Raw genomic sequence first — 13,846 nt, forward strand, 5'->3', positions numbered from 1 at the left:
AACCTCTAAGCTGCCCATCATGCATGTGAGATACCCAAGCCCGCAACACGGCCTCTACGAAGCCCTCCTCTACACAGAAGGCATCTGGAATCTTGATGAGGGGCTCCTCACCTGAGGATCTGAAACCAACAAAACAACTAGAAAATGATCTGAAGTGGACACCCTAGGTGTAATGCATACTGTTCCACCTCTGTCCAGAGCCCAATCATCCACATAAAATCTGTCAATTCGTGCATGGATAGGCATCTGCAATCTCCTGTTTGACCAAGAATGCAGGAGTGATTGTGGCTGAGTGTGGAAAGCATCATCATGCCAAGCATCTCTGCCACTGTATTGAAAAAGGAAGGCATCCCAGGCCGCCCTCTCTAGGGAATGGATACCACCTTCCCTACCTCCTCTTTTGTCTGTGGGCATTTCAACCATGTTGAATGCAATGATGATCAAGAAAGCAACTCCTTCCATAGAAGGACACGGTCCCCTCTTGAATTGGGGGCATAGAGGTTTAAGAAAACAACCTTACGCCAACTAATCAAAAGAATGATCCATTGAGCTCTGGAGGGAACTATGATCCCATGTCAAATCACCAAGGGGAGGATTGAATTAGGGGCATAGAGGTTTAAGAAAACAACCTTACACCAACCAATCAAAAGAATGATCCATTGAGCTCTGGAGGGAACTATGATCCCATGTCAAATCACCAAGGGGAGGATTGAAGAAGAAACAGAAATGCAAGTACCTCCCCTGGTGCCCAAGGCGGGTGACCAAAAAGTATGGCCTGAGAGAAGCTTACCCGAATTGGCACAACCGCGGACATCCAATTTGTGTTCTTGAATCATAAGAATATGAATGGGGCCCCGAGTAACACTTGGATGAAGTGGTTACAAATCAGCTCCCTACGGCGGTGGTGAGATACACCTCCGAGGCCCTGAACGTTCCAACTAACAATCCTCATCGGCGAGAGGAAGAGACCGGATGAAAAACCTTACCCAACTTGGTAGTGGAGACAACCTTCTCCTAGAAAAATTTCCTCCTATCAAGAGGAGGGAAGTCAACTGGGGAAAGCACTCCCACACCCGTAGAAGGGGAAGCTCTGTCCACGATGATCTGAACAACCTGCTCCCCAAAGGAAGAGGGTACAAACTCCTCTTCGAACTCAAACTCTACCATGTCTACCAGAACTGCAAAAGAATTCTTGAGCGATGCTTCTAGCGCAGGTGTGCAAAGGATCCTTGTGGATGGTGGAGTGGAAGCAATAACCCCTTTGCCTCTGTCAAGAGGTGAAGAAAGAGGAGCAGAAGAGGGAGGGGGCTACTGACAATGGGGGAGCGAAGCCATAAATGTAGCATTAACATCGAAAAAGGCACGGGTTTTGACAATGAGTTGCTCCACAGATGGAAGCTCCTCCAAGTGAACGTCTAAGGGGACGGGAGCAACCTCATCAACACAAGGAACTAGGACAAGAATATGTCCTGCTTGTAAGGAAGGGTCCATGGTGCCATCAGTAGCCTCCTGAGGTGGAACTGGCTCACCAACTCTGACTGGCACCCAACGTGGGAGGACTGGAACAGGACGTGCTGATGGTCCTGGTCGTGTTGTAGAAGAAGGTCTAGGACGAGAGGCTGTAGCTGATGGTCCTAGGGGTGAGAGGTGGAAGGTCCAGCAGCGCGAAAAGTGGTAGGATGTGTAGTAGATCGTGCAATAGGTCCAGCCGAGGTGGTGCTATGAGACGCTACACCCATGGACCTTTTAGGCCTTTTCTTTTTTCTCTTCCTTGGGCAATCTGTGGCAAAGTGCCCAAGGGTCCTATAAATCCTACACTGATCCTGCCTCCCAGCAATCTCGACTCTTTGCTTGAAAACGAGCCATCTGGACGCTGGAGCATGATGTGGTCATCCATGATGTTAGGGTCAGAGACAATGACCCTAACACGCAGTACCCATCCGACCTGATTGCCTATGTTGCCGAAGAAGGCATCTCAGGGAGGGGGGGGGTGTCTCGATGACCATTCCGAAAGCAGCTCCAATGGAAGATAGGCCAAGGAATCTGATGAAGAGTGAAGTTGTCTGGCTATCCTCCTCCACAGGGTCAAAACCCAACCAGAAGGGCGTAAAGAAAAACCTCCTAGAGGTCAATTTTAAGGGACTGGCCTGAAGCACTGTACTTGTTCCATCCGGGGAGTCAAAAACAACCTGGAAGAAAGCTTGACCAAGCAGACGAACAAGGTGCCTTGCGAGGTCTCCAGGTAAAGTGGTGAGCATCCAGTCCCTGGTCTATAACCTGGAAGGATCGGACACATGGATGCGAGCAAAGAGTGATGTCGAACTTTCTTGCTCTGTATCTTTTCTGAGCTGCCGCAACTCATCTTTTGGGAACATAACGGTTTTTGCGGCTGGTGGAAGCGGACGAGGATTGGCTGATGGATGGTCCATCGCCGATCGTGGTGAGAAGGCCGACTCGAACACAATAAAAATCCATCCGCTCTAGAAAATGTTGGTAGAGGATGAAGCCCAAGCGGCACAAGAGGGCGGGAGGAAAGGGAAGGAGAAAGAAAGAAAGTCTATGAACATCCACTAGAGACCAAAAGGTCTATGGGACAGCAAGAAACCCTCTAGTACATGTGCTTTAGGGAGGGCACATGGCAGCTCCGAAGGAGTGCAAAAAGCAACCCCAATTATTTAGAGTACCTACATGATATTCTAGAAGAGTAAACAGCCATACATCAGTTTAAGACTGAGAGTCTTTTGGTTTTGATTTAAACTCTCTTATTAGTGCTACCCCTTCATGGTAAATTGCCCGTCCATCCTTTCTGGCAGCCTTGGCTTTAGCTAATTTAGTTGCCTTAATCTTGAGTTGAGTTTGTGTAAGCTCCTTTGCTATCCATACTTTGGTGCCCTTCAGCTTGTAAGTTTGTCGAAGAAGCTTGATCCGCATATCTTTTGACTTCGGTGTAAGGATTGCATGACCTCTGTAGTGCAAAATAGAAGCTGGCCTGGAGTCGTCATCATCTTGCTCATTATCATTCACCCATTCAATGTTGGGCAAGCTTGATTTGATCTTTGTCAATATTTCACTATATGTGTCCTCCTCTTTGTACCAATCTTCTGGGAGCCCCTTTATTCTAATCTTCAGCGCATTATCACATCTCGCTTCATGTTCTTTAATCTCTGCTTGGATATTAGACTTACCTGCTTTGTTGTCTACTTCGACAATCACTTTCTTCTTAGGAGTTTGTACTTCAGTGTGAACAAGATCTTTAACTGTAGAGACTAGCTGCGGGGTAGGGGGGGAATCCTTACAAGATTTTACAGCCTCATCAATTATTGCCTGCTTACTAGGCCCTTCCAAGATGTGAAGTCGGGCCTTTACTTCTGCCAGCTCCAATCGTAGCTCTCTCACTACCTGCTGCAGATAAAAAATCTGATCCTGTTGCTTGAGGATGGGTCGTTTTGAGCCTTCTTGTTGGTAATTCCATGCATATGGAGAGGGTGTCATGGCTGCAACTGTAGAGTACCGAGTCCTGATGGATGTTGAAGGAGTTTAGGGAGTTGAGGGGGACTTGGAGGAGAGGGTGAGCCAGTCCATAGTTGGCTGTATAATGAACCCCCTGGCTTAACCTAACCCCCAGGTTGGGTTGGGGGTTTAGCCCAACTCAGGGTTAGGGAGGACTAGAATTTTCCATCAAATACCCTTGAAAGGCATTTGATGTGTACTCTCCCCCATTGTCTGAACAAAATATTTGTATCCTGGAACTGGTTTGGCTCTCAGCCAAGGCTTTGAACTCTTTGAACCAATAAAGCACTTCATATTTACTCTTCATGAGGAAGAGCCATGTGAATCTAGAATAGTCATCAACGAAGGTAACAAAATACCTTGCCCCTCTATGGGTTGTCACATTCATGGGACCACATACATCAATGTGTTTTATCTGAAAAACTCTAGTGGCTTTCATTGAACCTGAGCCATCCTTCTTGAACGGAAGATGGTGCAATTTGCCAAGAGCACACCCTTCACACACTTCATTTTCTGGCTGCTGTAATTTTGGCATTCCATGAACCATTTCATTGTTGTACAAGTAGGCCAATGCTCTATGATGAATATGACCAAACTTGGCATGCCATAAATCACTTGGAGAAGCAAACAAGACAGCCAAAGCATGCTGAGCATAGGGCTGAGCATCAAGCTTCTATAGCCTTTTATCATAAGTACGTGTTGCCACAATTTCATACCCTTTCTTGGGATCCTTGATCCTGCATTGATCATCTTGAAACTCAACAAGCATGTGTTGATCATGGGCAATAGAAGAAACTGGAATTAAATTCTTTCTCAACTCTGAGACATTCCAAACATCACAGATGTATTTTTTTTTGCTTGAATCCAGAAGATGGGAATATGTCCCACCCTTGTGATGTCCTGTAATGCATCATTTGCACATGTATCCTGTCTGCCACCATGAACAGGTGAGATTTCCGAGACTAAGCATGTGCACTAGAATCCTCCCTGGCATCAAAGATGTCCTGAACTGCACCAAACACAAAATATTTGTCCTCTTGTGCAAAGTGTGCCTGTGGTGGAGCATTTGCCGGTGCAACAAAATTACTGCTTGTGCCTTGTCTTTTCTTCTCATTAGCAATCCTTTTCTGACACTTTGCAATAAAATGACCTGGTTGCTTACAATAATTGTATCTTCCCTTCTTCACCTTATGACCTTGATTTGTACTTGCATTTCCCTCATTCTTGGGGTGATATGTATGGCTGTTCTTTTTCTGATAATGACCTCCCTTCTGCTGAAATTTGCCCATTCCTTGGGTGGCAAGTGCTTGCTCACCTTGATGGGAAGAATAGACAAAATTGGAGGTCCTCTCCTCTTCCTGTAACAACAACCCAACTAGCTCATCAAACAAGAGAGGGGCGATAGAGGGACCTACACTATTGAGAGTGGTAGAGACTAATTTCTTGTCATCTATTTCCTCATCAAGACTTGCTAGCTGATCTATGAGATTAGTGATCTTTGTAATGTGCTCTGTGATTGTCTGACTTTCTTGCATTTCTGCTCCTTGAGCTTATTGGTTAATGCAATGACCCTTGCCTCATTCTTGACATGATACATGTTTGCCAAATTTTCCACGCATCCTTTGCATATGTGCATGACTTATTGGTTGTCATAATGTGCCTCTTCACTGATGAGGTGATCAAGAACAATGCCTGGGCATTTCTACGATTGAACTTCTTTTGCTCCTCCAAAAGTGCCAAAGAAGGAGCGGTAGAAGTATTAGAAGTGGCGGTAGAAGTGGTGGCAGAAGGAGTGGTAGAAGTGGTGGCAAGAGTAGTAGAAGTGGTGGTAGAGGATGACCTAGCACTAGCAGCAAGAGGCCTAGTCTCATCACCACTCACAATATCCCATAAGTTCTTGCCAAGCAGATTAAACCCTTGGCAGAGATTGAAGCTAAGCCTGCAAATATGTCTGAGGATGATTAGAATGAGTTGGATGCATTAGCAAAGTCTACTATTAGACTTCATCTTGCAGAGTCAGTTTATTTCGCAGTAGTAAATGAGTAGACTACGGAATATTTGTGGAAGAAAATGTGTGCCACTTATGAGAAGGAAACTGCCTCTAATAAAGTTTACCTCATAAAGAGGTTGTTTGAGCTGCAGATGAAGGAAGGGGTCTCCATTGCTTCTCACTTGAATGCATTCAATATTATTTTCAGCCAGCTTCAGGCTTAGAAGATGAATTTTGATGCAAAGACTAAGGCAATATTTCTCTTATGTTCATTGCCATCCTCATGGGATACCTTCCGTATAGCTGTCAGTAACTCTGCACCTAGTGGAGGTGGGCTTACCAAAAAATCCCGAAATGCACCTGTACACCAGAAGCCAGAAAGGCTAAGCCAGAAAGGCTGTACGCTAGAGAAAAGTTGTACGCCAAAGGAAAGCTGTAAGCCAAAGAAAAAGTTATACGCCAAAGAAAAGTTGTATGCCAAAGAAACCTCTACGCCAAAAAAGTGCGCGGGCTGGATAAAGGCATATGGTGGAGAGGGGGAGAGAGAGAGAGAGAGGGTAGGCTAGGAAGAGCGATAATGACACTCAAACAAAGACATAGCAAGAATGAACGAAATGAAAGTACTCACATGCCAATCAAAGAGCTTGTAGGCTTGATACTTGATTGATGTGACAAGTGACAAGTACAGCTCTTATATAGAGCACACACACACATATGAATACCAATGCATATGGGATAACTCCCAATGTGACACGTGGCATCCATAGGACACACTAGAACTCACTAGAACACTCTAAACTGACTCAACTTGACCTCATGTTCTAACACCCCCCCATGAAGGCAAGGTGAGAGACTACTGGAATGGAACCAAGGATAGAACATGACAATGACGGTATCTACCACTTTGTGCAATGTCAGAACTAGACATGGGATGAAGGGCACCGAGAGAAGGGCATCCCCTTCTTTCGTTACACGGTCAGTAATGCCAGGAAATTCCAGCTCAACTCTAGGGATTGGAAGCCTACCAGAGCTCCTCATTGGGAGAACTTTCAGATTTCTGCTGACTTGCAGAGAATTTTTTGGCAGAGGCTGTGGAAATCCCACCGGAATAGAAAAATCACTCTCTTCTTTTTGGCTTTTTATTCATGGTGGGATAGCAGTGAACCATTGGAGATCCAAGTTCGGAGCTGACCCTTCTTGCCCTCGCTGCCTTTGTGCTTTGGAGACAATACAGCACTACCTATGGGATTGCAAACAGGCGAGAATTATATGGAAGGGGATTGCAAGACTTTTCAGCACTTTTGTTCGCCTACCTTTCTATATGACCTGGGGATCAGTGGCTTGGCTTACTCTTTCAGGGCCCCAGGTATTTTTTGAGAGACTTGACTCCTCTTGGGCTCTTCACATCCGACGACACCTTGTGGAGTCGTGCTCTCTAGAGGATGTTCCGGCCACTCTTTTCAGGGCTGCTCACTCCTCGATCGACTCTCCAGGGGAGATCTAGCTAGCATTGCAGCATGGCACATTTGGAGAGCCAGATGCACTAAGGCTTTGGAGGGTTTTCAGGTTCACCCTTCTCAGATCTAGGCCAGTACTTGGACAGATACGATACACACTCTGATGGCCATTTGGGCGACCATGCAAGGATCATCTCGAGCAGCCTCCTCCAGGAGAGTTACTTTTCTCAGAGATTGGAGAGACTCTCCCTTCTTTGCTGAGACTTCTACAGGGTTGAGATGGCATTTTCAGCCTCAGCCTTGGTTTCTTTCTACCTCATTCCTCTGAGGTGTTTTTATTACATGCTTAGCATGGTGTATTTCCGCACAGAGCTTGCTCTAGCGGGTTTCTTTCTTGCTTAATAGAAGTCTCTTTTTTGAAAAAAAAAAGAACTAGACATGGCTCCCATGCTAACTCAGAGGTTGAAGTCTGAGCATGGTTCAAAGGTCGGATTGAGCACTCACATGGCTTTACATTCCAAACATGACTCAAGAGGCTCATGTCTCAGCATGGATGCATGGCCAACTCAGCGGTCTAGGAAACCAATGCACCAACATCCTAGAACTCACATGCCCGGCTTGATAATGAGAACCTATCAAAGCCAATACATGGCTCCCACAGTACATCCCCCTTTTGGCTCTAGGGACTAATGAAGGACATGGAGCCACACACAAGAAGATAAACAAATGAATACATCATTTTAGGAGGACTATCCAAGGCAGAGGACCTTTATTGACATAACACACATCATTTATTTCATTCATGTTTGGGAAACAACCCGGAGCAGAGTACATACTTCAGATAGATCATGCAAAACAATAGATAAAGCTCATCGGGAAGGTCCAACAGATGTGGCGTAAAGATTCTTGAGCTTGGCTTTGATTTCCATGGCTGAAGCAGTGAGGTCAAAGTGATGAAGTAATTTGTTATCCAACCTCACACCGATAAGGGCCAATGCTTTCTCCCTAGATGTTGTGACTTCTCCGCGAGGACGAGGCTCCATGGTATCAAATTGAGCTGAGGTAGTGAAGCGGTGGACTAGTAGCTCCCATAGGTAGAAATCCCACGGGCAGAAGTGGCAGATGGAGCAGCAAATCGTGGGCACCAGCAAATTGGGGGCACCCGCGAATCAGGAGCAAAGTGAGGGCAGCTCAGCTCAGTAGCCCATGCACATTTGGAGAGGCAATGATAGCAGCAATGGCATGCCAATCGAGGTAGTAGGCAGCTGCAAATGGTGAGGTAGATGGGCAGTCCATACGGGCAGGCTGTTACGGCTGTACGGGCAGTCAGCTATGGTTGTAGTCCGTACGGTGGACCAGTAGGCAGCCTGCACGGGCGCACCAGTCCATACGGCCTGTACGGCTGGCTGTACAGCCTGTTTGCAGGCTAAGACAGCAGCCGAGATTGAAGCATTCCGGGCTGATGGAGAGGCTAATGGCAAGACTAATGGGGCAGCTGATGGCGAAGCATTCCGGGCTGATCCTTTAACAGCTTCAAACAATGGTGAGGCTAAAGGAAAGGAGCTCTGCCTTGGAGTAGAGGGTAGCTTCCATTTGCGGGCTTCTCTCATCTCTAGGTAGAGCAAGAAGAAGGGCCCTTCTGAAGGGGAAGGTAGAAAGGGAGGCTCGGATACCACATGAAGGCACATGGTGGAGAGGGAGAGAGAGAGAGGGTAGGCTAGGGAGAGAGATAATGGTACTCAAAGAGAGACATAATGAAATGGAAATGAAATAGCAAGAATAATGGACAAAACGAAAGCTCACATGCCGACCAAAGAGCTTGTAGGATTGATACTTGATTGATGTGACAAGTGACACACACACACATATGAATACCAATGCATATTGGATAGCTCCCAATGTGACACGTGGTATCCATAGGACAAACTAGACTAAAACTCACACTAGAACACACTAAACTGACTCAACTTGACTTCATGTTCTAACACTGGAGCAATACACAAATAGAGTGGAACAGAATGCACGAGCCGGAGCAAAGTGCATGGGCCAGAGAGCAAGCTGGAGCGAGTGGAGCTCGAGTTGTACGGCGACTCAAAGAGCCCACGAATGTGCTCCCACAAAGGTGCTGGGAAGTCCACAAGCAAGCTGAGGTGACAGGAGCAACACACTGACGTCGGGGAACTTGCTTGGTGACGGAAAGCAAGACAAGAGCCGGGAGCTAGTGAGTGTGGCTCTGATACACATGAAGGAGAAAATGGAGAAAGGTTGTGAACACAAGTGAACAAGAAGTGGTCACACAGAAATTCCAATAGGATGCTCAATGAAAATGAAGTACAAGTACTTGGTATATATAGCAAATGTCAAGGGCTATGGAGTGTGTATGACAGGTGATGAGATCCACATGAGATGTGTTCATACTTTTGTCTGACGTGTGCATGTTCAGGACAATAGAGAAGTGTGAGTTGATCTGTCTCTGTTTCATTACGATCACAGAGTACAAAGTTGACCATTGGGTGGCTATACCCCCAGGATCCACAACCTCCAATCCTAGTCGATGTGACCTAGCATGGACCAAGGTTATGTCGCTTTGAGCTTGAGGTGATATTGGTGTGTATAAGTGTGGCTGCACTCGCCCTGCTATGTGAGTTTGCTAATAGGTAGGATTGATGTGTCCACAATTATAACTTCAATTTTTAGGGAGTCTCTTTCCATTGCATGTGTAAAGTATCATGTAGATGGTGACCAATGATTTTCAACTTTCTTCAGGAGGTAAGGTCCCACTTCAACTCGACCTCCCATCTTCTAAACCATGTGCGTGTGTCTAGGACACACGCCGTTCATAAGGATCTTGCTTTTGACCATCTTCTATAGTCTAGATCTAGTCTTCCATACTATCTTAGGTAGTTTGTCACTGGGCATCTCCTTCCCCTTCGTGACATATCGATATACTCTTTCCTAGGCAAAAAATTCCAGCGGCCTATTCCCAATCCCAATTTCTAAGAGAAGGATGGAATAATGGACTTAACACCCCTGGTTGCATCTATTCTAGCCATGGCAATCTGCGTCGTCCGGATGTCGTGGTACTGAAGTCTTTGATCCTATGGAGATAAGTGACCACCTGGAAGACTGCATCAAGCTAATCCTATGACTACCTTAAAGACCGCATCTATTTGTAGACGGGTAGCCCAAAACTCTACCAGTATGATCTGATGCGGGACTGATGCCTTGCTATGGATCATCCAAGCAAGAAGCAAAACTTGAAGTCTCTCTATGCGGGACCAATCTGTCTCTAATAAGTTTGTCCCACAGAAGGGGCTACCATACCTCCCTGCTAGACAAACGAGTGAGTCGAGACTTGGTACTGGAATCTCGAAAATGTGAGTGAAAGCAGTGATGCTCGAGTCTGGCTAGTGCGACATATCCCGTGCTCAAATGGGCCTGCATAGCTATTCCCATCGTGAAGAGAAAGAAAGAAAGAAAGTTTATTAAAGTCTTTGGAAGACCGATGAGTCTATGAGACTATAAGAAACATAATACAACAAGTTGAAAGGGTGGACTACTAAAATCAGCATCATCACCCATGCTAGATGCTAAATGCTACATAGTCCCAGAAAGCATCAATGCTACATAGTCATCACAGCAACATCATCTACATCATCATCATCACCATGTCACATCAAATCCTGTGCCAAGTCTGGCTCAATACAACATATACTGGAGCTCTAGAAGAGAGGTCATGGTGGACCCAAAAGTTGGCAAGGCTGCGGTGGTATAAGATCAAGGATAGAGCGCTAGCGGTTGTCTATGAGTGCGGTCCGATGTGGCCTCTTGGCTGTAGCTTTGCGGCTGTCTATGGGTGCGGTCTGGTGTGGCCTTTTGACTAGGGATATAGTAATTCCTATCGGTTGCGTAGGTCGTGCCGTGGGTCTAAACATGGAAGGTATGTCTCTAAGTGGGATTTGTGTGTCCTCCCTCTGTCGGGTATGTCATGTCACTGGCTCTGGATCTCTACCTCGCCGACTACCTAAGGAACGAGGGTCTATGTGATCTGGTTGAAAGAACTCTGTGATCATGCAATGAGATGGGTCTGTATGTGTGCTCAGCTCCTGCTTTTGTAATATGAGCAAGCGTTCTTGATGGTTAACTGCCTCATGAATGAAGCCGCCTAAGCATCTTTGATTTAGATAAGAAAGGAAGTGGGAGAGTAGACCGTAGCTATCTTTGAAGAGACAATAGTAGTGGCCTTGGATCTTGTAATATACTGGGCATCTGAAAACGGATTGCTCCTCTGACTTGATCTCCTATAGATCACATAAAATCCGTCTCTCTCTAGGTACTCCCTCAGCTTGCCCGCTCTCAAGATGAAGTCGATGTGATGAAACCTGAAACTACCCAATAGAGATCCTCAATGAATGGGGGAGATGAATCCGAGTATATCCTGGGGGTCAATAAAGCCCTCATTGGAAATGTACAAACAACGATCTCTATAAAAGCTGAGCTTCATTGGAAGCTCCCTCGGTGCCAACCAGGTCCTGAATGTGTGTAGCTATAGAAGGTCCTCATGTATGACCTGGTTGACCTCATGATATCCGAGTGGCATCAATGTTGTACTAGAATGGGGGTAATCTGTCCATGTGGAGCCCCAATCTCTCAAACCACTTGCATGTGTGTGCATACTAGCATCTCTAATCTTCCTCAGCTGCTAGGGCATGATGCAAGGTTTTGATATTGCTAATATGGTGCACTTTTTTCTTTCTAGGTATGTGAGCTCAAAGGAAATAGATCCCACCATGCTTGAGGATGCTTGAGTTATGTCAGTGGAGGTGGTTTGTTTACAAGACTTAGGATATATATGAAACCCAAGTATAAAGTGAAAACCCTAGACTAGAATAACTTAGACCAAGTCTAGTATCATCCTTGACAGTAGGAGAACCTTCGATGCTCTACTCGAGCCCACTCTACATCCGAGAGTTCCTGTCCCCCCAGTAAGGGCTACTGCACATGCCTATTAGCCGAATCACAGAGTCAAAGAGGAGAGCCTTGGTCCGAGGATCGAGAGAGAGAGAGAGAGAGAGAGAGAGAGAGAGAGAGAGATTATTTTTATGCAATGCTCTACATGGGCATGTTATAACAGCTTGTACCTGCTATGCATGATGGATTTGATTGTTTGTAACCTTGCATATGACTATACTCAATTCTACAACCTTCAACCTACTTTTGTTTTACATGACGAATTGGGCTTTTTACTGGATTTATGTAACCACATAACTAAGAGCAAGTTATCCAAGTGAATCTTTTGTAGGTAAACACTATGTTTTTGTTGTTCTCTAGTATATGATATGATTTGGAGAAGGAAATGTCTATTGAGAGCTTAGGTCTTCTGCCCATACCAGATGATCTGTGAAAAATGGGACCAAACTAGTAGCTTAACTGCAATTCAAATCAAAGAGGGTTTGAGCTAAAAAAATTTTCCACGTAAGGTTATCTATTCTAATTTTGACAGAAAATTAAATTGCATTGCCATATCTCAGCAAAAGATTGTGTGTATTAAGTGACTAGCTACTCCTGTTTTAGAAACTCAAAATTTCCAATTGTTTTTCTATGCTAATTTTGTCCTGGACTGAACTTTGATTAGTACAGTTGTGTCCTTTGTTCACATTTCATTACCTTCTGGCATTACCATTGCGATGGGTAACTGAAATCGAATGTTTACACAGGAACATTCACACTGACGGATGAACCCATTTTGGAACCACCCTTGAGGTTGAAAAAGGTATGCATAATGCATGACTACTTTTGTTCTGTTGTGCATATTCAAACTCCTTTTTATATAAAGATTTGTTTGCTTCTTAAAAAAAAAGTACAAACAGACCTGTGCACGGGTTCCTTCTGCTGGTAGTGATTTTCCATTTTAAAGAGCAGCATCAGATTTGAGGGAGTTCTGGCTCGATGACAACTTGAACACAGTTTTTTTACTTCACCCTATGGTGGTTTTGCAGGAGCTGCAACGATTGGGAATAGATCTTTCATGTTTCATAACAATGAAACATGGGGAGACACAAAACTGGTGAAGACCATAAGAGTTTTATTTTCAACAAGGGTTTACTTGTCTTGACTAATTATAGTGTCTGGAAAAAAAAAGAATTATGTACTGGTAAGAAAAAGATACATGAAGGGGGGACAAACATGGTCAGACCCCTAAAATACAGAGAGGTGGGTAGGTCGAAGTCCACTCAAAAAGTTCTTATTAGTATCAAATAGTTGCATGCAGGGGACAACTATCAAAATTGAGTATTGTCTTAAGGAATCAAAAGGGTTTCTGGATTTTACAGTTTTTCATTCCAGGTTTTCATTTGCTGACTTCGGACATAAGTTCTGCATGTAAACATGAGGACAAATTTTAAAAAAATACTTTAACACTCTGTGGGTTGTATTTTATGTTTTTCCATAAAAAAGTGAAGGAACATGTGGCAAGCTCTCTCTAGGAATGGAAAGGAAAGATTGCAAGCATAATGGAAATGAAGTCAAATGGAAGTAGGCAATAGCAATGAACCAAAATACTCACATGTAGATAGCTTGATGTTGACTGATGTGTAAAGACTCAAGACTAGTACAACACTATATAGTGTGAGCCTCTAGACTCTAGAAAGTCACAATGCATATGGCATAATCTCCGATATGACACGTGGCACTATCCAGGACTCACTAGAGTATAAAATAAGTCCTAGGGGCCTAGGACACACAAATACACTCACTTTGACTTCATATTCTAACATCCCCTCATGAAGGAAAGGTGAGGGACTACTGGAATGAAATCTAGGACACGAAGGTTTGGTGGGCTAAGTTCTCCTACCACTCCACCCGGGCCCGTTGGGTACAACAAGGGGAC

General features: G+C 44.9%; 1 protein-coding gene across 3 annotated transcripts in view; it reads left to right on the forward strand.

The window, feature by feature from the left end:
- Positions 1–13,296, forward strand: part of LOC147904151 (uncharacterized) — a 118,181-nt gene extending 104,885 nt beyond the window's left edge. For all 3 annotated transcript variants that reach the window (XM_087372766.1, XM_087372765.1, XM_087372763.1), the window contains 2 exons: positions 12,675–12,730; positions 12,957–13,296. In XM_087372766.1, the coding sequence (XP_087228892.1) occupies positions 12,675–12,730; positions 12,957–13,028 (128 nt within the window). In that variant the 3' untranslated portion in view covers positions 13,029–13,296. The remainder of the gene's footprint in view (positions 1–12,674; positions 12,731–12,956) is intronic.
- Positions 13,297–13,846: the final 550 nt, after the last annotated feature.

The sequence above is a fragment of the Dipteris shenzhenensis genome, chromosome 3 (assembly GCF_047967505.1).
Source record: "Dipteris shenzhenensis isolate YYH24624 ecotype China chromosome 3, Dip_SZ_1.0, whole genome shotgun sequence".
Lineage (NCBI taxonomy): Eukaryota > Viridiplantae > Streptophyta > Polypodiopsida > Gleicheniales > Dipteridaceae > Dipteris > Dipteris shenzhenensis.